Raw genomic sequence first — 26,660 nt, forward strand, 5'->3', positions numbered from 1 at the left:
CCTGATGCAAAGAGCTGACTCATTTGAAAAGACCCTGATGCTGGGAAGGATTGAGGGCAGAAGGAGAAAGGGATGACAGAGGATGAGATGGTTGAATGGCACCACCGACTCGATGAACATGGTTTGGGTGGACTCTGGGAGTTGGTAATAGACAGGGAGGCCTGGCGTGCTGCGGTTCATGGGATCACAAAGAGTTGGACATGACTGAGCGACTGAACTGAACTGAACTGACTAATTTTCTGGTAGTATATTTAGGATCTTCTTTGTATAGCATTATGTCATCTGCAAACAATTACAGTTTTAATTCTTTTTTTCTAATTTAAATCCTTTTATTTCTTTTTTTCTCTGGTTGCCATGGCTAGAACTTCCAAAACTATGTTGAATAAAAGTGGCAAGAGTAGGCATCTGTATCTTGTTCCTGATCTTTTCACCATTGACTGTGATGTTAGTTGTGGATTTGTCATATATGGTCTTTATTATGTTGCAGTTGGTTCCCTCTCTGCCCATTTTCTGGAGAGTATTTATCGTAAATGGATGTTGAATATTATCAGAATCTTTCTCTGCATCTGTTGAGATGATCATATTGCTTTTATTCTTTATTAATGTGGAATATCACATTGATTGATTTGCAGATATGAAAAAATCCTTGCATCCCTGGGATAAATCCCACTTGATCATGATATATGATCTTTTTAATACATTGTTGAATTTTGTTGAGGATTTTTGCATCTGTTGTTCATCAGTGACATTGGGCTGTAATTTTCACTTTTTGATATCTTTGTTTAGTTTTAATATCAAAGGTGATGCTGGTCTCATAGAATGAGTTCAGAAACTCCTTTCTTTGTCACTTGTTGGAAGAGTTTCAGAAGGATAGGTGTGAACTCGTCTCTAAATGTTTGGTAGAATTCACCTGTGCAGCCATCTGGCCCTGGACCTCAGTTTTCTGGAGTTTTTAAATTGCTGATTCCATTTCAACACTGATAATTGATTGGTCTGTTCATAGTTTCTGTTTCTTCCTGATTCTGTCTTTGAAGATTTTTACCTTTCTAATAATTTATCCATTTCTTCTAGGTTGTACTTTTTTGGGCTTCATAGTAGCTTATTATGATCCTTTGTATTTTTGTGGTGTCAGTTTCTCCTTTTTCCATTTCTTATTTTATTAATTTGGGCCTTCTTCCTGATTTTCTTGATGAATCTGGCTAAAGGTTTATCAGTTCTGCTTATCTCTTCAAAGGGACACTTTTTAATTTCGTTGGTCTTTTCTACTTTTTAGTTTATTTCATTTATTTCTGATCTTGTATTTATGATTTCTTTCCTTCTGCTAACATTAGATTTTGTTTGTTCTTCTTTCTTTAGTTGCTTTAGGTGTAAGTTTAGGTGTTTATTTGAGATTTTTCTTGTTTCCTAAAGTAAGATTGTGTTGCTGTAAACTTCCCTCTTAGAACTGCTTTCGTTGCATCCTGTAGGTTTGGGATTGTTGTGTTTTCATTTTCTGTTGCCTTCTAGGTATTTTTTTATATGTGACCTTCCCTGTGTAGCATGTGTGGGTATAATATTTTTTGGTGCAAGGGCTGTTTTTAGTGTAAATATATACCACCACTTTCTTCCGTTTATACTGACCATTATCCCTTTCAATGGGAGTGTGATTGATGTTGTGGTGACCAGACCCAGGCCTGAATATTTAAGGGGGCCTCCCCTTTGCTCTGTGATTGTCAATGCTGTGTCAGGGGTGGGGTCTGCTCCCTAGTTGTTGTAGAGGCGTGTAGATCTGTTTCTGAGCTGTGTTTCTCATCTGTGGTGTGTGAGGTAGGTGGGCTTGGAGCACTCCCACTTGGAGAGAAGACACTGAGTATTCCTTCTCTGGAGCTGTTTATCTGTGGGTGTGCTCTGTTATGTCACCTTTGACCCAGTGTGCAGACTCACAGATTATACTGTTGTTGGCACTGCTCTTGGCCCAGACTAACTGTGAGTATGCTGGCAATTGGCCCTGGTGTCTCTAAAGTGTTTTGACCAGGCCACCAACATAGATGACTGAATTCAGGTTTCAGAATTATAGTAATCATGCATATGGACACCCTCTGGGCACTATGGGGACAGCTCAGACTCTGGACTAACCCATCCACCATGTGTATGTGCCCACAAAGTTCACTGCTGCTAAAGCTAGACCTGTCTTAGCTATGCGATCACTCACTGATCATTCAGATGTTCTGCAGGTGCTGAGTTTATAAAACCTGTCACAGGGGTATAAATCTGCTATCTGTACTGTTGTAAGGAGAGGTTTCAGCTCATTTTTCTTAGTTTCACAGCTCCTGTGTCTCAGCTGTGGTTTCAGCCCCACCTCTGCATGAGGACCACCTACGGGCATCTGTGCTTCAGACTTCCCTGGAGCATCTGAGCCTGCTCCAGTGGCAATGGAGTGCAGGGGCGAGGGGTGGAGTGAGGAGCATGGCAGTCACAAGCACACGAGAGCCAGCCCTGGCAAGATCCTTTTCTAGTGTCCAGGGAGGCACAGGCTGGTGCATGGGAAGAGGGGCTGCAATGGCAACCTCACCCTTTGTGCATCATTCAGCAATGGCACCTCACTTCTATGGCTCTGCAGGCTTTCTGTGTGAGCATTTCTGGTTGAAGAGCTACTCTCCCCCACCCCCTTTGACTGTCTCCTCACAGCCAGCAGCAGTCCTTTCCTGAGGTCTGCTCATCAGACCCCATGGTCCAGCACCAATGCTTTGTCTGCACTGGCAGCCAGCCACATGTCTCGGGCTGGGGCACGCAGAGCTGTGGCTCCAACCTGTGTAGGTTTCACTCTGTTCTGCCACCACAGACTGGTTGCTGTGCTCTTCTCCAAGCCCTAGCTGTCCTAGCTGATCTCCCCACCAGTAAGAGGGCTTTCTTGGATGCTGAAACCTCTTCTTTCCTTCAGCTCCCCCCAGGAGCACAGGTCCCAATCCACTTCCCCTCCTTTTCCTTTTCCCTTCTTTCTTTTATCTTACCCAGTTATGTGGGGATCTTTCTTGTCCCTTTTGGCATCTGAAGTCCTCTGCAGGTGTTCAGCAAATGCTCTGTGAGAACTGTTTCATTTGTAAATGTATTTTTGATTCATTTGTGGCGAAAGGTGAACTCTGCATCCTCCTTCTCCTCCATCCTGACTCCTTTGACTCTTCTTGAAGTATGATTCTCTTTTAAAACTAGTAACCAAATGAATCTATAATGAAAATAGTAGTTTTACAGGTTTTATACTTATTTGAATGTTGGGACTAAGTTAATTATGTATCTATGGGAAGTTTAATAACTTAATTTGCTTTGTGCTCTGTATTGATAGGTTGGGGAAAAGGTGATATGGTTTAATATTTTCTTTAGGTAGCTCAGGATGAATGAAACATTTTCTAGGGAATTTTCTAGTATTACTAAGACTTTACTAAATTATTCATCTATTTTGTTAGTACTGATTTATGAATATAGAATTAAGAAGTGTTTTTCTTTTCAGAATTAATAAATTATTTGTTACTTGGAAACTGACCGTTAAAAGAATTAAGACTGATAAGAGCAGGTAAGTCTATGAAATACAATTATAAAAATTTTGAGAGGAGGCTTTATTTGAAATATGTAGTATGCAAGTAGATATATATTAATGTTAATGCCATGATTAAAAAGTCACATTATATACCCCTTATTATTAAATTTAATCTATTTAATTTTTAAAAGACTATTATAATATTATATATATTTAACATAAAATGTGTTGCTATATATATAAATATAGTCAGTTCTGTTCAGTTGCTCATTGGTGTCCAGCTTTTTGTGACCCACGGACTGCAGCATGCCAGGCTTCCGTGTTCATCACTAGTTCCCTGAGCGTTCAAATTTCAAAACTTATGTCCATTGAGTTGGTGATGCCATCCAATCATCTCATCTTCTGTTGTCCGCTTCTCCTCCTGCCTTCAATTTTTCCCAGCATCAGGGTCTTTACCAATGAGTTGGTTCTTCCCATCAGGTGGCCAAAGTATTGGAGTTTCAGCTTCAGCATCAGTCATTCCAATGAATATTCAGGACTCATTTCTTTTAGGATGGTCTGGTTGGATCTCCTTGCAGTCCAAGGGACTCTCAAGAGTCTTCTCCAACACCCCAGTACAAAAGCATCAATTCTTCAGCATTCAGCTTTCTTTATGGTCCAACTCTCACATCCATACATGACTACTAGAAAAACCAAAGCTTTGACTATACAGACCTTTATCAGTAAAGTAATGTCTCTGCTTTTTAATATGCTGTCTATGTTTGTCATAGCTTTTCTTCCAATAACTACTTTTTATATTTCCCTGTATACCATTTTGTGGTGTGAAGAAATCAGAGTGCTGTGGGGGAACCTGTGATGAGTTCTTTTGGTCACTTGATCTACATTTTTGTTTGTTCATTTACTTACTTATTTATTTAGAGTTTCCCAAATAGCTCAGTTGGTAAAGAATCTGCCTGCAATGAAGGAGACCCTGGTTCTATTCCTGGGTCGGGAAGGTCTGCTGGAGAAGGGATAGGCTACCCACTCCAATATTGTTGGGCTTCCCTTGTGGCTGGTAAAGAATCCACCTGCAATGAGGGAGACTGGGTTCAATCCTTGGGTTGGGAAGATCCCCTGGAGAAGGGAAAGGCTACCCACTCCAGTATTCTGGCCTGGAGAATATACAGTCCATGGGGTCACAAAGAGTCGGACATAACTGAGTGACTTTCACTTTATTTATTACCACTTTATTTTTTTAATTGAAGGGTATTTGATTTACAGAATTTTGTGGTTTTCTGTCATACATCAAGAATCAGCCATAGGTATGCCCATGTCCCCTCCTTCCTGAACCTCCATTGCATCTCCCTCCCCATCCCACCCTTTTAGATTGTCACAGAGCCCCTGTTTGAATTCCCTGATTCATACAGTAAATGCCCAATGGATATTTAATTTACATATGGTATTGAAAGTTTCCATGTTACTCTCTCCATACATCTCACCCTCTCCCACCTCTCCCTACCCACTGTGTCCATACGTCTGTTCTCTATATCTGTTTCTCCACTACTGCCCTGAAAATAAATTCATCAATGCCATCTTTCTAGATTCCATGTATATTCATCAGTATATGATATTTATATTTCTCTTTCTGACTTACTTCGCTCTATATAATAGGCACTAGGTTCATCCACCTCATTAGAACTGACTCAAATGTGTTCTTTTTTATGGCTGAGTAGTTTTCCATTGTGTGTGTGTATATATAACAGCTTCTTTATCCATTTATCTGTCATTGGACATCTAGGTTGCTTCCATGTTATAGCTATTGTTAATAGTGCTGCAGTGAACATTGGGGTACATGTGTCTTTTTCAGTTTGGGTTTCCTCAGGGTATATGCCTAGTAGTGGGATTGCTGGGTCATATGGTGGTTTTATTCCTACTTTTTAAAGGAATCTCCAAACCGTCTTCCATAGTGGCTGTATCAATTTACATTCCCACCCGCAATGCAAGAGGGTTCCCTTTTCTCCACACCCTCTCTTGCATTTATTGTTTGTAGACTTTTTGATAATGGCCATTCTGACTGGTGAGAGGTGGTGTCTCATAGCCATTTTGATTTGCATTTCTCTAATAATGAGCGATGTTGTGCTAGCATCTTTTCATGTGTTTGTTAGCCATCTGTGTATCTTCTTTAGAGAAATGTCTGTTTAGGTCTTTTTCCCACTTTTGGATTTGGTTGTTTGTTTTTCTGATATTGAGTTACATGAGATGCTTGTATATTTTGGAAATTAATTCTTTGTCAGTTGTTTCCTTTGCTATTACTTTCTCCTATTCTGAGGGTTGTCTTTTCACCTTGTTGTAGTTTCCTTAGCTTTGCAAAAACTTTTAAGTTTAATTAGGTCTCATCTGTTTATTTTTGTTTTTATTTCCATTACTCTAGGAGGTTGGTCATAGAAGATCTTGCTTTGATTTATTTCATCGAAATAAATTCTGTTCTGTTCTGTTCTGCCTATGTTTTCCTCTAAGAGTTATAGTTTCTGGTCTTACATTTAGGTCTTTAATCCATTTTGAGTTTATCTTTGTGTATAGCATTAGGAAATATTCTAATTTCATTTTTTTTGTGTGTAGCTTTTCAGTTTTCCTAGCACCGCTTATTGAAGAGGCTGTCTTTGCCGCATTGTATATTCTTGACTCCTTTGTCAAAAATAAGGTAACCTTAGGTGTGTGGGTTTATCTCTGGCCTCTCTATCTGGTTCCATTGGTCTATATTTCTATTTTTGTGCCATTTCCATACTGTCTTGGTGACTGCAGCTTTGTAGTATAGACTGAAGTCAGGAAGGTTGATTCCTCCAGCTCCATTCTTCTTTCTCAAGACTGCTTTGGGTATTCAGAGTCTTTTGTGTTTCCATATAAATTGTGAAATTTTTTGTTTTAGTTCTGTGAAAAATGCCATTGGTAATTTGATAGGGATTGTATTGACTCTGTAGATTACATTTGGTAGTGCAGTCATTTTCACAATATTGATTCTTCCTACCCAGGAACATGAATATCTCTCCATCTGTTTATGTCATCTTTGATTTCTTTCATCATTGTCTTACAGTTTTCCATATGCAGTTCTTTTGTCTCCTTAGGCAGGTTTATTCCTAGATATTTTATTCTTTTTGTTGCAATGGTGAATGGGATTGATTCTTTCATTTCTCTTTCTGATTTTTCATTGTTAGTATATAGGAGTGCAAGTGATTTTTGTGTATTGACCTTGTATCCTGTGACTTTGCTGAATTCACTGATTAGCTCTAGTAATTTTCTGATAGTTCCTTTTGGGTTTTCTATATATAGTATACATACTATACTGGAAAAGGTCAGTTTTCATTCCAGTCCCAATGAAAGGCAATGCCAAAGAATGCTCAAGCCTCTGCACAGTTGCACTCATCTCACACACTAGTAAAGTAATGCTCAAAATTTTCCAAGCCAGGCTTCAACAGTAGGTAAGCCATGAACTTCCAGATATTCAAGCTGGTTTTAGAAAAGGCAGAGGAACCAGAGATCAAATTGCCAACTCCGCTGGATCATCGAAAAAGCAAGAGAGTTCCAGAAAAACATCTGCTTTATTGACTATGCCAAAGCCTTTGATTGTGTGGATCACAACAAACTGTGGAAAATTCTCAAAGAGATGGGAATACCAGACCACCTGACCTGCCTCCTGAGAAATCTGTATGCAGGTCAGGAAGCAACAGTTAGAACTGGACATGGAGCAGCAGACTGGTTCCAAATGGGGAAAGGAGTACATCAAGGCTGTATATTGTCACCATGCTTATTTAACTTATATGCAGAGTACATCATGAGAAACACTAGGCTGGATGAAGCACAAGCTGGAATCAAGATTGCTGGGGGAAATATCAATAACCTCAGATATGCAGATGACACCACCCTGATGGCAGAAAGCGAAGAAGAACTAAAGAGCCTCTTGAAGAATGAAAGAGGAGAGGGAAAATGTTGGTTTAAAGATCAACATTCAGAAAACGAAGATCATGGCATCTGGTCCCATCACTTCACAGCAAATAGATGGAGAAATAGTGAAAACAGTCAGAGATTTTATTTTGGGGGGCTCCAAAATCACTGCAGATGGTGACTACAGCCATGAAATTAAAAGATGCTTGCTTCCTGGAAGAAAAGTTGTGACCAACCTAGACAGCATATTAAAAAGCAGTGACAGTACTTTGCCATCAAAGGTCCGTCTAGTCACAACTATGGTTTTTCCAATAGTTATGTATGAATGTGAGAGTTGGACTATAAAGAAAGCTGAGCAATGAAGAATTGATGCTTTTGAACATCAATTGTGGTGCTGGAGAAGACTCTTGAGAGTTCCTTGGACTGCAATGAGATCCAACCAGTCCATCCTAAAGGAAATCAGTCATGAATATTCATCGGAAGGACTGATGTTGTAGCTGAAATTCCAATACTTTGGCCACCTGATTAGAACTGACTCATTTGAAAAGACCCTGATGCTGGGGAAGATTGAAGGTGGGAGGAAAAGGGGACGACAGAGGATGAGATGGTTGGATGGCATCACCAACTCAATGGACATGAGTTTGAGTAAACTCTGGGAGTTGGTGATGGACAGGGAGGCCTGGTGTGCTGCTGTCCATGGGGTTACAAAGAGTCAGACACGACTGAGCAACTGAACTGAACTGAACTGATGCATAGTATCATGTCATCTTCAAACTGGTCATTTATTTTTGACTGTGCTGGGTCTTCATTGCTGTGCATAGGTTTTCTCTAGTTGCGGTGAGTGGGGGCTATTTTCTTGTTTCTCTATGCAGGTTTCTCATTGCGGTGGCTTCTCGTTGCAGACCACAGGCTCTAGGTGTGTGGGCTTCAGTAATTGTGGTACAAAGGCTTAGTTGCGCTGCAGCATGGGGAATCTTCCCAGACCATGGATTGAACCTGTGTCCCCTGCATTGGCAGGTGGATTCTTTACTGTGCTACCAGAGAAACCCTCACTTGATCTAAGTTTTGCCTCCAGGAAGGGAAATGATTAAATCATCTGAGATAGATGACAGTTAATTCTATATTACAGCCACATTTTCTTGTTGCTGTTAAACTTTTTACTTTGAGATAATTATGATGAAAATACAGTTGCAAGTATTTATATAGAGCAATCTTATGTGCCTTTTACCCAGTTTCCCCTGGTGGTAATATCTTTCAAAGAGATAGTATGACAACCAGGATAGTGATAGTAAAATCAAGATACAGAACATTTCTGTATCTTTCATGTTGTCTTTTAATCCTTTAAAAGCTATACTGTCTTTTATATTTTTTCCTACCTGTTTTTGAAGACAATGATCTGCTTTTCTGGTTGCCTGATGTCCTCTGCCAGCCTACAAGCAACTTCTGCAGCTCAATTCCAGAAAAATAAACGACCCAATCAAAAAATGGGCCAAAGAACTAAGTAGACATTTCTCCAAAGAAGACATACGGATGGCTAACAAACACATGAAAAGATGCTCAACATCACTCATTATTAGAGAAATGCAAATCAAAACCACAATGAGGTACCACTTCACACCAGTCAGAATGGCTGCGATCCAAAAATCTGCAAGCAATAAATGCTGGAGAGGGTGTGGAGAAAAGGGAACCCTCCTACACTGTTGGTGGGAATGCAAACTAGTACAGCCACTATGGAGAACAGTGTGGAGATTCCTTAAAAAATTGCAAATAGAACTACCTTATGACCCAGCAATCCCACTTCTGGGCATACACACCGAGGAAACCAGAATTGAAAGAGACACATGTACCCCAATGTTCATCGCAGCACTGTTTACAATAGCCAGGACATGGAAACAAGCTAGATGTCCATCAGCAGATGAATGGATAAGAAAGCTGTGGTACATATACACAATGGAGTATTACTCAGCCGTTAAAAAGAATTCATTTGAATCAGTTCTGATGAGATGGGTGAAACTGGAGCCAATTATACAGAGTGAAGTAAGCCAGAAAGAAAAACACCAATACAGTATACTAACACATATATATGGAATTTAGGAAGATGGCAATGACGACCCTGTATGCAAGACAGGAAAAAAGACACAGATGTGTATACCAGACTTTTGGACTCAGAGGGAGAGGGAGAGGGTGGGATGATTTGGGAGAATGGGAATTATAACATGTATACTGTCATGTAAGAATTGAATCGCCAGTCCATGTCTGACATAGGGTGCAGCTTGCTTGGGGCTGGTGCATGGGGATGACCCAGAGAGATGTTGTGGGGAGGGAGGTGGGAGGGGGGTTCATGTTTGGGAACGCATGTAAGAATTAAAGATTTTAAAATTTAAAAAAAAATAAAAAATAATAAAAAATAAAAATAAAATAAAATAAAATAAAAGCTATACTGTCTTCCTTCTCACTCCCATTCTCAATCTGTGGCAAGCACTAATCTCTTTTCCATTTCTGTAATTTGGTCCTTTGAAAAAATGTAATAAAAATGAAATTATACATTATATAACCATTGGAATTGATTTTTCATGTAGCTTAACTCTCTGGAGATTCATCCAGGTTGTTGGATATATTAATCATTTATTTTTACTGCTGGGTAACAGTCTATGTTATGGATGTACCACAGTTTGTCTCTCTTGAAGCACACCTGGATGTTACCCTGATTTTGCCTAATACAGATAAAGCTGCTATATAAACTTTCATAAACAGGTTTTTGTGTGAACATAAGTTTTCATTTTTCTGGGGTAAATCACCACAAGTGCACTTACTGGGTCTTACTGTAATTGCATGTTTAATTTTTAAAGAAACTGCCAAGACATTCCAAAGTGATTATGCCATTTTTTCCATTCTCACACGATGTATTAGTGACTCAATTTCTCCACATTCTTACTGCCATTTGAAGTTGTTGCTATTTTCTATTTTAGACATTTTAGTAGGTGTGTAATAATATCTTATTGTGGTTTTAGTTTGCATTCCCCTAATGACTGATACTTAGTGTCTTCATTTGCTTATTTTCCATCTCATTGTCTTCTTTGGTAAAATGTCTTTTCATGTCTTTTGTACATTTTCTAATTGAATTGTTTGTCTTCATACTGTTGCATTTTAAGAATACTTTTTATATTCTGGGTATGAGTTCTTTGACAAATACATGGTTATAAATATTTTCTCCTAATCTTTGGCTTATCCTTTTTAAAATTTAAGAATGTCTATTTAGCATCTGCTGCATGCCAGGCATTAGGCTAATAATTAACTTGCTTCTTCAAACCATATAGAAACTATTTGACCTCCCTGCTTTGCTGAGCTAGGTGAGCTTTTTTTTTCATTGGATGATAATTACTTTACAACGCTGTGTTAATTCTGCTGTACAACAATGCAAATCAGCTATCAGTATACATATGTCCCCTCCCTCTTGAGCCTCTCTCCCACCCAACTCACCATCCCAACCCTCTAGGTCATCACAGAGCACTGAGCTAAGTTTCCTGTGCTGTATAGGTGCTTCCCACAACTATTTTACACATGGTATATGTTAATGATACTGTCTCAATTTGTCCCATCCTTTCTTTCCCCCACTGTGTCCATAGTTTCACTCTCTATGTGGGTGACTCTATTCCTGCCCAGCAAAGGCTCATCAATACCATTTTTCTACATTTCGTATATATGCTTTAATATATGGCATTTGTTTTTCTCTTTCTGACCTATTTCACTCTGACAGGTTCTAGGTCCATCTGCCTCACTACAACTAACTCAAATTCATTCATTTTTATGGCTGGGTAATATTCCATTATACATGTATACCAAAACTTCTGTATCCATTACGTCAACAGACATATAGGTTGCTTCCATGTCATGGCTATTGTAAATAGTGCTGCTGTGAACATTGGGACATTCTTGTTGCTGTTCACTCACTAAGCTGTGTCCAGCTCTTTGCAACCCCATGGACTACAACATGCCAGGCTCCTCTGTCCTCCATTATCTCCTGGAGTTTACTTAAATTCATGTCCACTGAGTCAGTGATGCTATCTAACGATCTCATCCTCTGCTGCTCTCTTCTCCTTTTGCCTTCAGTCTTTCCCAGTGTCAGGGCCTTTTCCAAAGAGTCAGCTCTTCGCAACAGGTGACCAAAGTATTGGAGCTTCAGCTTCAGCAACAGTCCTTCCAATGAATATTCAGGGATAATTTCCTTTAGAATTGACTGGTTTGATCTCCTTGCAGGCCAAGGGACTCTCAAGAGTCTTCTGCACCACAGTTCAAAAGCATCAGTTCCTTGGTGCTGAGCCTTCTTTATGGTCCAACTCTCACATCTGTACATGACTACTGGATAAACCAATGCTTTGACTATATGGACCTTTGTTGGCAAAATAATGTCTCTGCTTTTTAATAAGCTGTCTAGGTTTGTTGTAGCTTTCCTTCCAGGGAGCAAACGTCTTTAAGTTTCATGGCTGCAGTCACCATCTGCAATGATTTTGGAGCCCAAGAAAATAAAATCGATTACTGCTTACACTTTTGTGTCTTTTTGCATTATAGTTTTCTCACGGTATTTATGAACTTTAATGTGCAGACCCGGGCTTTTGCTCAACTCCTCCTCCTTGTTAAAGTGACAGTCTTTGCTTCAGTGATGACTGGAGCAAAAAGTGAGGATGAGAAGTTGGAAGAAAGGGGATTTCTTGCTGGGCATTAGTTTCTTGTAGATAGCATATAATTAGGTCATGTTTTTAAATTCATCTACCAATCTTTGTCTTTAATTGTGTTAGGACTTCAGTTTGCCATTTTGTTTTGGGGTTTCTGTTTGCTCTGTGTTTTTGTTTTGTCTGTTTTTTTTCCTTTCTGGAGATTACTTGAACACTTTTTAGAATTCCTTTTAGAGTTATCTATAGTATCTTTGGGAGAAGGCAATGGCACCCCACTCCAGTACTCTTGCCTGGAAAATCACGTGGACGGAGGAGCCTGGTAGGCTGCAGTCCATGGGGTTGCTAAGAGTCGGACACGGCTGAGCGACTTCACTTTCACTTTTCACTTTCATGCATTGGAGAAGGAAATGGCAACCCACTCCAGTGTTCTTGCCTGGAGAATCCTAGGGACAGGGGAGCCTGGTGGCTGCCGTCTATGAGGTCGCACAGAGTCAGACACGACTGAAGGGACTGAGCATAGTATCTTTGACTGTATCTTTTTGTGTACTTAAGTAACAGAAGTTTGACTTTGATGTGTCTTGGTGTGGATTTATGTATCTTTGTTCTTCTTTGGGTTTCCTTGGCTTCTTAAATCTCTGTTTTTGTGTCTTTTGACAAACTTGGCAAATTTTCTTTTTTAAAAGAAATTTTAATTTATTTATTTTTGAATTGAAGGATAATTGCTTTACAGAATTGTGTTGATTTCTGCCAAACATCAACATGAATCAGTCATAGGTATACATATGTCCCCTTCCCATCCCAACCCTCTTGGTTGTTGCAGAGCCTCAGGCAAACTTGGCAAATTTTCATTTATTATTCCTTGAAGTATTTATTCCTTGTCATTTTTATTCTCCTTTTAAGACTGCAGACACAAATGCTACGTGTTTTTTTTATAGTCCCAATGATCCCTGAGGTTCTGTTCATTTTTCTCAGTAGATTTTTTCCTCTTGTTTAGATTGGATAATTTCTATTTTCTGTCTTCCAGTTCACTGATTTCTCTGTTCACTTCATTCTGCTGTTGAGCCAATCTAATGAGTGTTTTCCTTAGTCATTATATTTTTCAACTCTAAAATTTCACTTGGTTCTCCTTTATGTCTTCTGTTTCTTTAATGTGTGTGTGTGACTTTCTGTTTCTTTGCTTTTTACCACCAGTGAAGATGAAAGTCTCAGCTCTCTACTCAGCTTCTTCTGAAAACCTTCCATGGGGACCCTAGAGGTGCCTCATTGAATCTTGCCAAGGATGGAACTCTAGGTTCTCCACTTCACCTTTTTTTTCCTATGGTATTTGGCTAACTTAGAATGTTTATTCTTTTAAAAGTTTTCTGTCTTGATAGACTGCTCCTTTCTTGGTTCTTTAGCTAGACAGCAGGCTTTTTTCTATACCTGTTGGCATTTCCAGGTTTCTGGTTTGTTCAGCTCCAAATCTAGGATGTATGAGGCAAAAGGAAATCCAGGAAACTTTAGCACCACTTCATTCCTAGTCAGTTTTTCTTCTCTTTTCTACCTTACAGTGTCTTTTGGTTGATTTATATAGAAAGTGCAGAGTTTTTAGGTGTACTTAGTTAGCTGGAATAACAGTGAAATGTACATCTACTCTATTTTCCTAGAAGCCAGGACCTGAATTTTAATAAACTTCTGTCATATATTTTCTAATACTTTGTTGTGTGTGAGTAAAATTTTGGAGAATGTATTTAGTTTTCTGCTACAACAGAATGAAATTTGTTAGTGATTTCCTCATAACATGTATATTTGAATAATCAGCAATTGATACATTTTTTTGGTCAGACCTCACCATTACAACTCTAAATTTGTTCCCATTTTCCATTTCTTAATTTTATAAGGCACCCCTGTTTATTTATACCTGTGCTAACATATAAAAACAAAATTGAATACATTTGCAAAACACTTGCAAAAAAGGGAAAAAAAGAAAGCTTTAAACATTTAATCTTGAGTAATGTGAGTTCAATACTATCTGAATTTTGATCATCATTCTTTTGTTAATAAATACCAAGATTGGGTTTGCTTTTTGTGACTTTTCTTTTTCTGGGCTATGCCACTTGTTTTTAGTATGACATCTTCCTTTTTATTCTAGATGCATAGAGGAATGTCAGTCAACAAATTCTTTTACATCCAAGAATAGTTCCATGTTATATAAAGACTACATAATTAGAGGAGGCCTTCTTTAAGATAAATTACAAGGCTTTGAAAGAGGTGGTGCAAATAAAAAGAGCCCATGAAGCTTAAGCTTCACTAGCTTCATGGTATATAAAGCTTTCACTTGTAAAATGTAAAGATGAGAAAGAACTAATTGTATGTTGTATATTAATATATATATGAAGAATCAGTGAAGGGCAAAGGCCCCCCCCCCAATTCTCTACACACTGTTGCTCAGGGCAGTTTGCTTTTCTCAATCCAGTTTTTTAAATTAATTAATTTATTTTAATTAGAGGCTAATTGCTTTACAATATTGTGTTGATTTTTGCCATACGTTGACATGAATCAGCCATGGGTGTACAGTTTTTAAGGAGCATTATCTGTTCCATTCTGTTCTTTTCCAATTCTGTCCTGTTCTTTGCAGAATTGTTAGCAGTGATTTGTCTCATCTTTGTGACTGTGATCAGATCAGTAGAAAAGGCAGAGAAAAGAAAGTGACCAACTTCTCTATTTTAAGATATAGGTGGCTGGAGAATAAAGAAACATTATCCAAATGGCCCCTAATCTAGTTAATTTTTTCCCCTGTAATTAGACAAAAAATAAATTGAGGAAATTTATTTAAATTTAATAAATACAGGAATATAATTCTTTTTGTGTATCATTGCCTAGTATTGCAAAATTTTTAGAACTCAGTGGCAGTCATCACTTGTTTCCTCTTCTGTTTTGTTCTTATCACACCCAGTCCCACAATCTTGCCTTCAATATTACCAGCCAAACCAAACCAGTAATGCTTACTAATCTTTATCAATATTATTTAAATCATGGTATATGTAATACATATTGAATATTAACTGTAGGCATATGAAACATACCATACTAATTAACTCTAAATTGATTTTATTCATTTTGAATGAGAGATAAGTCTGTGGCAATATTTAAACTTTCAGGTCACTTTTGTATCGCAATCTTTTTTTCGCTGATGAGTTATTTCAAGGCTGTTTGCTTTATATAAAGGGACTTTGTGAAGATGCAGTTAGTCTCAAAAAAGGTGATGAAGATAATTCAAATGCCATATGCCTAGTAAAGGTAGGTTGAAGTATCTTACCATTAGATAATGTTGGTGTATAGAAAGTAGGAAAAACAAACATAATTTTAAATTGAAGAAATTTAAACTTCTCAATCCATAGTAAACCAGCGCTATGGATGACTAATGTTCTAAAATACCTACAAAGAACATTATTCCACTTAATTTTAACAGTTAACAATAATCTTAAAATTAATAATTAAGGAAAAAAATTTCTTCCTTACAAAAAACCTAAGCTTGTTATGAGGCCCTTTCTTTATAGTAAAAACTCTAACTATGCAATATTATTTATAAATAATCAATTATCTCTAATACATAATTGATAGTTATCAGCTGTTCTCTTATTATAGCTTGTCAAGACATTGTAATAAGTTGCTACTTAGAGTGTTTGGTTAAATTTATGTATTCTCTTGTTCCACAGTTCCATAAAGGGTGACTTCTTAATGAATGATTTGATTTATATAGTAGAGTTCTTTCAAAGAAATTAAGTACAAAGACTTATAAACTTTACATATTTAATTGAGCAGGATTCCAGCATCTTTTACTTCACTTACCCACTGTGTAAGGGAGATACTGAAGAGTAAAATAGTCATCTAGTCTTAGAGAAATAGTTGAAAGGGCTTGAACAAGTTATAAATTTGACAGTCAGTGCAGAAATTGTGTGAACTATACACATGTAATAAGATTAACACTTGCAAATGAACAGCTTATTTTTAGAATCTATTATCAGCCCTGGGATTTCTTTGGAAGGAATGATGCTAAAGCTGAAACTCAAGTACTTTGGCCACCTCATGCGAAGAGTTGACTCATTAGAAAAGACTCTGATGCTGGGAGGGATTGAGGGCAGGAGGAGAAGGGGATGACCGAGGATGAGATGGCTGGATGGCATCACTGACTCGGTGGACGTGAGTCTGAGTGAACTCTGGGAGTTGGTGATGGACAGGGAGGCCTGGTGTGCTGCAATTCATGGGGTCACAAAGAGTTGGACACGATTGAGCGACTGAACTGAGCTGATGTATAGTGACTGATACATAGTAGGTGCTCAATGAATAGTCCCTGAGTGAGTAAATAAATCAAAGAACTAGTCAAGAAATGTTACCAAACTCAGATCCAGCTGCTTGGCACTTGAAAAGTCAATAACCAAGAGAGAGGCAGGTGTTGGTGCAAAGCAAGGTTGATTTTGATTAGAATCTCAGCAATCTGGGGAAATGGTGGACTTAATGTCCCCAGAAACCTTCTCTGAAGATTCTGCTTGTCCATGAATGTTTTCAAAGGGAAAAATGGGAGGTAATATCAGTTAATCACTGAGATGGGGGTTGGAGTTTTGCCACCACCCCTTGGGTACAAACTTGTTTTATTTCGTGTGATCTTTTCTTAGATGCTATCTTGTTTATACAGTTTGTTCACACAGTTTGTTCTTGAGATTACTGAAGGGGAAGCTAGGGAATTAGTTAATAATAATTAGTTGACCATATCTCTTCTGGTCATATGTTAATTAATCCTTCTTCATTTCTACTTATTGGATCTATAGAAAGAACAAATAGGTTAGGTCAGATATGAAAAGTATATTTGAGCTGGAGATGAGCAGAGCACAGGGGTGTCTGATTTAAGGTTAGTTACAGTATAGTGATGAGACAGAAAGGATTTCCTGATGAGAGTGGTTTCCTGCAAGGAGATGCTTACAGAACTATTAGTTAATTACTACAGATGAAATATCATTTGTATAGTTATAGTAATAGTATTACTGTTTCAAAAGGATTAAATACAAGTTAAATATTTCACAGAGGAGTATTTTTAATATGGTTTTAATGCAAAAGGAAACAGTTGGACAGCTATAATATTACATTGTTTTATGAATAAATAAGTGACAAAATTTATCAGTTAACCTATTGATGGGTGGTAAGGCAAAGGAGATTTTAGAATATCTCTGATATCTATGACTAAAGTGCTAATAGATGATAATGCTAACAGAGTGACCCAGAGGGGTTATTGGAGATCTTAAGTCATGTTAGCTTCCCCCTGGAACATGAAGCAGAATGGAACAAACCTTTCCAGACAATATGTAATATGTGTTAGTTATCGATTATATGCAAAATGCAAAGGAGATAGATACAGAGTAAAAGACAAAGCATTTATTTTTTTTATTGTTTATTGTGCTCTGTAGCTCAATCTTGTCAGACTCTCTGCCACCCCCTGAACTGTAGCCACCCAGGCTCTTCTATCTGTGGAATTATCCTGACAAGAATCCTGGAGTGGGTTGTCATTTCCTGCTCCAGGGGAATCTTCCCAACCCAGGGACTGAACCTGTGTCTCCTGCGGCTCCTGCATTGGGAGGCAGATTCTTTACCACTGAGCCACCTGGGAAGCCCTGTAGTTTATTAAAAGAGATAATTCTTTATATATAAAAATGATAACTAATTCTAATCATTCTAGCTAATCAGTTAGCAAAATGTAAGACAAGGAATATTTGCTTGCAAATAATACTTGTAAAATAGTCATACCACAGACGTTCAGAGGAAGTAGATATTAACCATTTTTAGAGATAAGGTTGGGGCATGCTTTGTGAAGGAAAGTTACTATAAGCTAGGCTATGCTGGATTTGAATAGCCAGAGAGGGCGGGGGGGAATAGGACAGTTAAGTAAGGGGTATGAATCTGTGTAAAATATTCAATGTATTTTTGATTTGAAAGTTACATTGAGTCTTAAATATCAGATCAAGAACAACAGCATAAGGGAAAAGTAGGAACTGAACCTGCCTTTAAGGCAGGGGTGCTTCTAGTGGGGATTGTGAGGACGTTTTGTAAGAATGGGAGTTTCTAAGACTGGAGAAGCCAGGATCAGATGGAAGGAGAACAGAGATTCATAGACCAAGAACTGAGCCTGGCTCAGGAATTCGAAGATGGCCAGTTGTACACTAGGTCTAAGGGACTACACAAAGCTGGGGATGCAGATTGCAATGAGGATTGACAATGGAGGAGGGAAGGAGAATAAAGCAAGGTTAAGAATGCATATGATGGAATTGCTTAGAAGTTAATGCCATGAATGGAATTCACAAGTGTGCCAGAATACACTGCTGGAATGCAAGCACATCTTTGTTGACTGAAAAAAACTGTACAGCCTAAAAGTTGAGAATGTTTTATTTGGCAAACTTTTTGAGAAATTAAGCAGAGGAGGGAGTCTGTCAGGTATATCTGAGGGACTGCTTTGAAGGGGTAAGGGAGGAGCCAGAATATATAGGGGATCTTGCAATGAGAACCAGGTAGTTGGAACATCAAAAGATTATTATTTAAAGACATCTCACCATTGCAATGAAAAGAATAAAATACTTAGGAATATATCTACCTAAAGAAACTAAAAACCTATATATAGAAAACTATAAAACACTGATGAAAGAAATCAAAGAGGACACTAATAGATGGAGAAATATACCATGTTCATGGATCGGAAGAATCAATATAGTGAAAATGAGTATACGACCCAAAGCAATTTACAAATTCAATGCAATCCCTATCAAGCTACCAGCCACATTTTTCACAGAACTAGAACAAATAATTTCAAGATTTGTATGGAAATACAAAAAACCTCGAATAGCCAAAGCAATCTTGAGAAAGAAGAATGGAACTGGAGGAATCAACTTGCCTGACTTCAGGCTCTACTACAAAACCACAGTCATCAAGACAGTATGGTACTGGCACAAAGACAGACATATAGATCAATGGAACAAAATAGAAAGCCCAGAGATAAATCTACACACATATGGACACCTTATCTTTGACAAAGGAGGCAAGAATATACAATGGAGTAAAGACAATCTCTTTAACAAGTGGTGCTGGGAAAACTGGTCAACCACTTGTAAAAGAATGAAACTAGATCACTTTCTAACACCCCACACAAAAATAAACTCAAAATGGATTAAAGATCTAAATGTAAGACCAGAAACTATAAAACTCCTAGAGGAGAACATAGGCAAAACACTCTCAGACATAAATCACAGCAGGATCCTCTATGACCCACCTCCCAGAATTCTGGAAATAAAAGCAAAAATAAACAAATGGGATCTAATTAAAATTAAAAGCTTCTGCACAACAAAGGAAAATATAAGCAAGGTGAAAAGACAGCCTTCTGAATGGGAAAAAATAATAGCAAACGAAGCAACTGACAAACAACTAATCTCAAAAATATACAAACAACTTCTGCAGCTCAATTCCAGAAAAATAAACGACCCAATCAAAAAATGGGCCAAAGAACTAAATAGACATTTCTCTAAAGAAGACATATGGATGGCTAACAAACACATGAAAAGATGCTCAACATCACTCATTATTAGAGAAATGCAAATCAAAACCACAATGAGGTACCACTTCACACCAGTCAGAATGGCTGCAATCCAAAAATCTGCAAGAAATAAATGCTGGAGAGGGTGTGGAGAAAAGGGAACCCTCCTACACTGTTGGTGGGAATGCAAACTAGTACAGCCACTATGGAGAACAGTGTGGAGATTCCTTAAAAAATTGCAAATAGAACTACCTTATGACCCAGCAATCCCACTTCTGGGCATACACACTGAGGAAACCAAAATTGAAAGAGACACATGTACCCCAATGTTCATCGCAGCACTGTTTATAATAGCCAGGACATGGAAACAAGCTAGATGTCCATCAGCAGATGAATGGATAAGAAAGCTGTGGTACATATACACAATGGAGTATTACTCAGCCGTAAAAAAGAATTCATTTGAATCAGTTCTGATGAGATGGATGAAACTGGAGCCGATTATACAGAGTGAAGTAAGCCAGAAAGAAAAACACCAATACAGTATACTAACACATATATATGGAATTTAGGAAGATGGCAATGACGACCCTGTATGCAAGACAGGAAAAGAGACACAGATGTGTATAACGGACTTTTGGACTCAGAGGGAGAGGGAGAGGGAGAGGGTGGGATGATTTGGGAGAATGACATTCTAACATGTATACTATCATGTAAGAATTGAATCGCCAGTCTATGTCTGACGCAGGATGCAGCATGCTTGGGGCTGGTGCATGGGGATGACCCAGAGAGATGTTATGGGGAGGGAGGTGGGAGGGGGGTTCATGTTTGGGAACGCATGTAAGAATTAAAGATCTTAAAATTAAAAAAAAAAAAAAACTAAAAAAAAAAAAATAAAAAAAATAAAGACATCTCAGGTTAATGAATTTAGGGCTTCTTTATGTATGGGAAGATGCAAGAGTCTGGGCCCATTGAAATCATTCCTTTGATATGCACCTTAACTATCTAGGGCTAGTATCCTGCTTATCTCCATCCTGAATCCCCTCAGGGTGCACAGCTGAGGGTGGCTGGATGGAGGAGCCTGGTGGGCCACAGACCATGGGGTCGCTAAGAGTCGGACACGACTTCACTTTCACTTTCACTTTTCACTTTCATGCACTGGAGAAGGAAATGGCAACCCACTCCACTATTCTTGCCTGGAGAACCTCAGGGACAGGGGAGCCTGGTGGGCTGCTGTCTGTGGGGACGCACAGAGTCGGACACGACTGAAGTGACTTAGCAGCAGCAGCAGCAGCAGCAGCTACTGACTTGATGGCCACAATATCCTGTTTCATAATATGACAGATGACATTCCGTTCACACCTTTAAAGGGACTGAAATGTTTACAAGTAGAAGGAAAAGATGGAGAAGGAAATGGCAACCCACTCCAGTGTTCTTGCCTGAAGAATCCCAGGGACGGGGGAGCCTGGTAGGCTGCCGTCTATGCGGTTGCACAAAGTCGGACACAACTGAAACGACTTAGCAGCAGCAGCAGCAGAAGGGAAAGAACATACGTGAATCATTTTATCTAAAACTTTACTTTCAAATGACAAACTAAATCCTAGATTGTGACATGTGCAAGACCACAGAACCAGCTAAAGAGTATTGGGACTTTTGATTATGTTTCCTGTGTAAGAATGATTGTGCTTTATTGGACACTGTATTGAGTGCTTAATAAAATTGTAAAATTTTGTGACTCATCCCTTTTTGGGGAGGGCGAAGTGAGTGGCACTAGTAATTTACATTTTTAACAAGCCAGGTGATTTCTGTGCAGAGTAAACTTTTAGAACTATTCATAAACAAAATCTATTGAAAGTTTCTGAAATTAATGTGATAGTGATTTACAAGATTTACAAGAATAATTGAAACCAAGGAGATATAGAATTTATAAGGTATTATAACTAGGGATAAAGATGTCTATATGTTTGTTGATGAAAATGTATTTTGGAAAGAGAATTAACATAATGTGGGAAAAATAAAATACTGGAAAGAGGAAGAATGATGGAATATACATAAGTAGGTGAAAATTATGTGTATGTATTACTAGAGGAGTTCAGCAACACAGTTGATGGAAATTTCTCCATGCAGGATTCTGAATAAATTCAGAATGTAATTTACTTTATTTAAATTATTTAATTTTAGTTTCTCTATCCTACATCTAGTGTTCATATTTTTAAGTTTTACAGATAATGGGAGCTCCAAAGTTAAAACGAATTCCTAAGATTGTCAATTGCCCTGAGTTCATAGATATTTCATGAACATATCAACTTCTGAATTTTTCTGCTTTGGTTTAAAAGTTAACTAAAGCTAACTAGAATTTAACAATGATGTGTTTTTCTGTCTTCTTTCAAGGTTTGCTTAGATTGAGTAATACTGTTTAAATTTGAATAATATATAAGGCATATATGATATATACAAAATAGTATAAAATATGCTATTCTTTATGATATGAAGCAGTGAGAAAGATATTTTATTTTCTTTTTTTAAATGAATTTTGACTTTCAACACTGAACATTTACTATCATTTAATTAGCTGGATAAGTTTCGAACATATTCTCTACACGAATTTTGTGAAGAACAGTTACACCAGGCTACTCAGGCATTGAAACAACTTGAAGATATCAGGGATAAAGCAATTTCAGAAATAAAACTTACAATTTTAAAGGTAAGTCTTTGATTATATCCTCTCTGTTTATCAGTTTTTATGTATCAACTAAAACTATTGCTCCAAATTGCATTCCTGGAAAAAGTGTTAGAAATGGACAGAGGGACAAACGTAGTTAATTAGCCAACCAACTAGTACTGTGCATTTACTATATATAAGATTTTTCAAGGTGCTGTGTAGAATGCAAATACACACACACATAAATGCTTGTATATACATTTTATATTTATATACCTTCAATATGCTTACACTCTAATTTGAGCTGATCTATTAAAGGAAACATTCTTTGTTACAAAATTCACAGTGGGTGCAAGATAAAAACTCATATTCAAGAGAAATATAACTAGGTAAAACAAAACTTCCCTAACGATTTAATAAAGAGGATTTGATAATATAATAACAGTGTCCTCAAAGCATTCTTACCCAGTGTGTTGTGACTCATTTCATAGGATTATTTTATATAGGTTTCCTGTATAGTAAATGACAGTGCATGAAATCATAATTCACAAAGTGCAATTCAATTAGGAACTGATGCGATATCATCTAGTTATAGAACTTGCTACCTCTGCTGCTTTGGCTGAGTCTGTGTGGACATTTGAGGCTCTGGAGGAATTGGTGGACTAGGTCTGTCTCAAAAATTTTTTAAATATTATTTCTCTGAATTGAACTTTTGATAGATACAGGGTAGCAGTAACTTAAAGGCTTTACGTATTAACAGGAAGATGAAGTGGACCTGTTTTCTGTCAGTGAAAAAAGGCTTCTCCTTCTTTATCTTATTCCTCATAGTGCCCCTAACCTCCCCAAGCCCAGTCATATGAAGACAGATGGGGACAATTTGGCCAAGGGTAGCATAAATCAAAAAGGGATTAATAAAAATATTACTGAGGTGTGACTGAGATGGTAGTAGAATATTGCTGTTGTTCAGTTGCACAGTCATGTCTGACTCTTTGCAACCAAATGGACTACAGCACGCCAGGTTTCCCTGCCTTCACCATCTCCTGGAATTTGCTCAAACTCATGTCCATTGAGTCAGTGATGGCATCCAACCATCTCATCCTCTGTCATTCCCTTCTCCTCTTGCCTTCAGTCTTTCTCAGCATCAGGGTCTTTTCTAATGAGTCAGCTTTTCACATCAGGTGGCCAAAATATTGGAGCTTCAGGTTCAGCATCAGTCCTTCCAATGAATAATCAGGGTTGATTTCCTTTAGGATTGATTGGTTTGCTCTCCTTGCAGTCCAAGGGACTCTCAAGAGTCTTCTCCAACATTGCAGTTCAAAAGCATCAATTCTTCTGTGCTCAGCTTTCTTTATCATCACCTCTCATTTCCATAACACGACTCTTGGAAAAACCATAGCTTTGACTAAACAGACCTTTGTCAGTAAAGTAATGTCTCTGCTTTTTAATATGCTGTTTAGGTTGGTCATAGTTTTTCTTCCAAGGAACAAGCAAGTCTCTCACTGGTTCCATTGTTTCCCCATGTATTTGTCATGAAATGATGGGACCGGATGCCATGATCTTCATTTTTGAATGTTGAGTTTCAAGCCAGCTTTTTCACTCTCCTCTTTGACTTTCATCAAGAGGCTCTTTAGTTCCTCTTCACGTTCTACCTTAATATGCATATCTGAGGTTACTGACATTTCTCCCAGCAGTCTTGATTCCAGCTTGTGCTTCATCCAGCCTGGCATTTTGCATGATGTAGTCTGCCTGTAAGTTAAATACACAGGGTGACAATATACAGCCTTGAGGTACTCCTTTCTGTATTTGGAACCAGTCCATTGTTCTATGTCCAGTTCTAACTGTTGTTTCTTAACCTGCCTACAGGTTTCTCAGGAGGCAGGTAAGGTAGTTTGGTATTCCCATCTCTTTAAGAATTTTAGAGTTAGTTGTGATCCACACAGTCAAAGACTTTAGTGTAGTCAGTGAAGCAGAAGTAGAATTTTTCTGGAATTCTCTTGCTTGTTCTATGATCCAGAGGATGTTGGCAATTTGATCTGATTCCTCTGCCTTTTCTAAATCCAGCTTGAATATCTGGAAGTTCTTGGTTCATATACTGTTGAAGCCTGGCTTGGAGAATTTTGAGCATTACTTTGCTAGTGTGTGAAATGAGTGAAATTGTGTGGTAGTTTGAGGATGGGAATGAAAATTTTCCGGTCCTGTGGCCCCTGTTGAGTTTTCCAAATTTGCTGGCATATTGAATGCAGCACTTTCACAGCATCATCTTTAAGGATTTGAAGTAGCTCAGCTAGAATTCCATCACCTCCACTAGCTTTGTTTGTAGTAATGCTTCCTCAGGCCCACTTGACTTCACACTCCAGGGTGTCTGGCTCTAGGTGAGTGATCGCAGCATCGTGGTTATCTGAAATATTACTCATATTGTGTCTACTTTCTCACATTCAGCATCACTTGGATTTGGCCATAAATATTGGTTAAGATATTTTCACTTAAATCAATTTCAGATAAGAATCTACTAGACTTACTGCCAGCTCTGTTTTAGAAATGCACCAAACTTATTTACTCCATGGAAGTATGTAGATTTAATAAAGATGAGAACATCATAAAACTGAGAATGTGTCCAAATTAAAAAATTGAGAACTAACGTTGGGAATGAAAGTATCAATAAAGCATTTTTTTTTCATTAGATATTATTTCTCAGAGGCTTAAGCCCTATTGTGACACAGCTCTTCAATCTGGGTAATAGACCACTGAGTTACTGGGTTCCTTGTGGCTACATCAGTCAGAGAATTTTCCCTATTTCCCAATTTCCAGAATGAATGTCAGTTGTCAGTTCCCGGGAGCACTATAAAAGCTTCTCAAGTGAATCTAAAGTAGAGCTAGATTGAAAAACATTCTTCTGGGCAATGTTTGGGACAGCCTAGCTCTGGGGAAATACAGCACAAGTGTAGAACTAATGAAATGGAAATGGATAGTCACTATCAGTGATGTAAACCTAGAGCCAAAAGTGAGATATGTCTAACTTAAAGTATACCTTGTGATGATAGGGAATAGGTTAACCTCTCAGATGCCAGAATTTCCATTAGCCTCACCAATTCTCAATAAAAGACCAGCATTACTAGACCTATCACAGTTTACTTTTGTACTGATATAGTTATTAAGCCATTTAAAGCTAATTTGGTATCAATACTAAAAATCTTTGTTTTGAATCGTTAATATAGTCAGTTTCACCATTTTACCAATAAAAAATTCAGGCATTATGCACACTAAGTTTTCAGAGCATTGAAAAGATAAACTTTTTAATAAAAACATAATCTATTAGTAAAGTTAGTATTCCATTTGTCAGATCCAGTGAGGCTGTGCCTGTAATTGGTGTAGAAACTACCCTATCTATTTTTTTGTCCAGTTTCTTCAAGCAACTGTTGCAACCATTGTATCAATAAAGAACTCATTTTTTATGGCTGGCTTTGCCCGGTACCAAGAGGGAACTGCTTAGGTTAGAAGAGCTTCTCTGGCCAGGATAGGAATGGAGTGAGCAGCCAGCTCCCCAGACTTTTGGGTCACCCCACAAACAAAAGCTATGACCAACCTACACAGCATATTAAAAAGCAGAGACTTACTTTGCCAACAAAGGTCTGTCTAGTCAAAGCTATGGTTTTTCCAGTAGTCATATATGGATGTGAGAGTTGGACTATAAAGAAAGCTGAGTGCCAAAGAATTGATGCTTTTGAACTGTGGTGTTGGAGAAGACTCTTGAGAGTTCCTTGGACTGCAAGGAGATCCAGCCAGTCCATCCTAAAGGAAATCAACCCTGAATATTCATTGGAAGGACTGATGCTGAAGCTGAAGCTCCAATACTTTGGCCACCTTATGGGAAGAACTGACTCATTGGAAAAGATTCTGATGCTGGGAAAGATTGAAGGCGGGAGGAGAAGGGAATGACAGAGGATGAAATGGTTAGATGGCATCACTGACTCAATGGGCATGAGTTTGAATAGACTGCGGGAGTTGGTGATGGACAGGCAGGCCTGGTGTGCTGCAGTCAATGGGTTCGCAAACAGTCGGACATAACTGAGTGGCTAAACTGAACTGAATTAATTTTTTAAAAGAAAAAAATACTAAAATGAAACATAAAGAGAGGCAATATAAAAAGCTAATGAAATTATGGTTTTAAAAATTAGGGTACAAGTTGAAAACTTACCAAGAAGTTAAATACCAGTCTAGCAAAAATATAAAAAGCAAGAATGACCAATGAAAGAACAAAAATTTCAAGTATTTTTAGAATTTTGAAGGTTCATCAGTCATAAAAAGAAATATGTCTAAAAGGAACCATTTTGAGTAACTTTAGAATTA

General features: G+C 38.0%; 1 protein-coding gene across 1 annotated transcript in view; it reads left to right on the forward strand.

The window, feature by feature from the left end:
* DNAH14 (dynein axonemal heavy chain 14) overlaps positions 1-26,660 on the forward strand; it is a 398,456-nt gene that overhangs the window by 38,673 nt on the left and 333,123 nt on the right. Inside the window, exons 8-10 of the mRNA XM_018059938.1 lie at positions 3,485-3,547; positions 15,243-15,381; positions 22,224-22,355. Of these exons, the coding sequence (XP_017915427.1) occupies positions 3,485-3,547; positions 15,243-15,381; positions 22,224-22,355 (334 nt within the window). The remainder of the gene's footprint in view (positions 1-3,484; positions 3,548-15,242; positions 15,382-22,223; positions 22,356-26,660) is intronic.

Source organism: Capra hircus, chromosome 16 (assembly GCF_001704415.2).
Source record: "Capra hircus breed San Clemente chromosome 16, ASM170441v1, whole genome shotgun sequence".
Lineage (NCBI taxonomy): Eukaryota > Metazoa > Chordata > Mammalia > Artiodactyla > Bovidae > Capra > Capra hircus.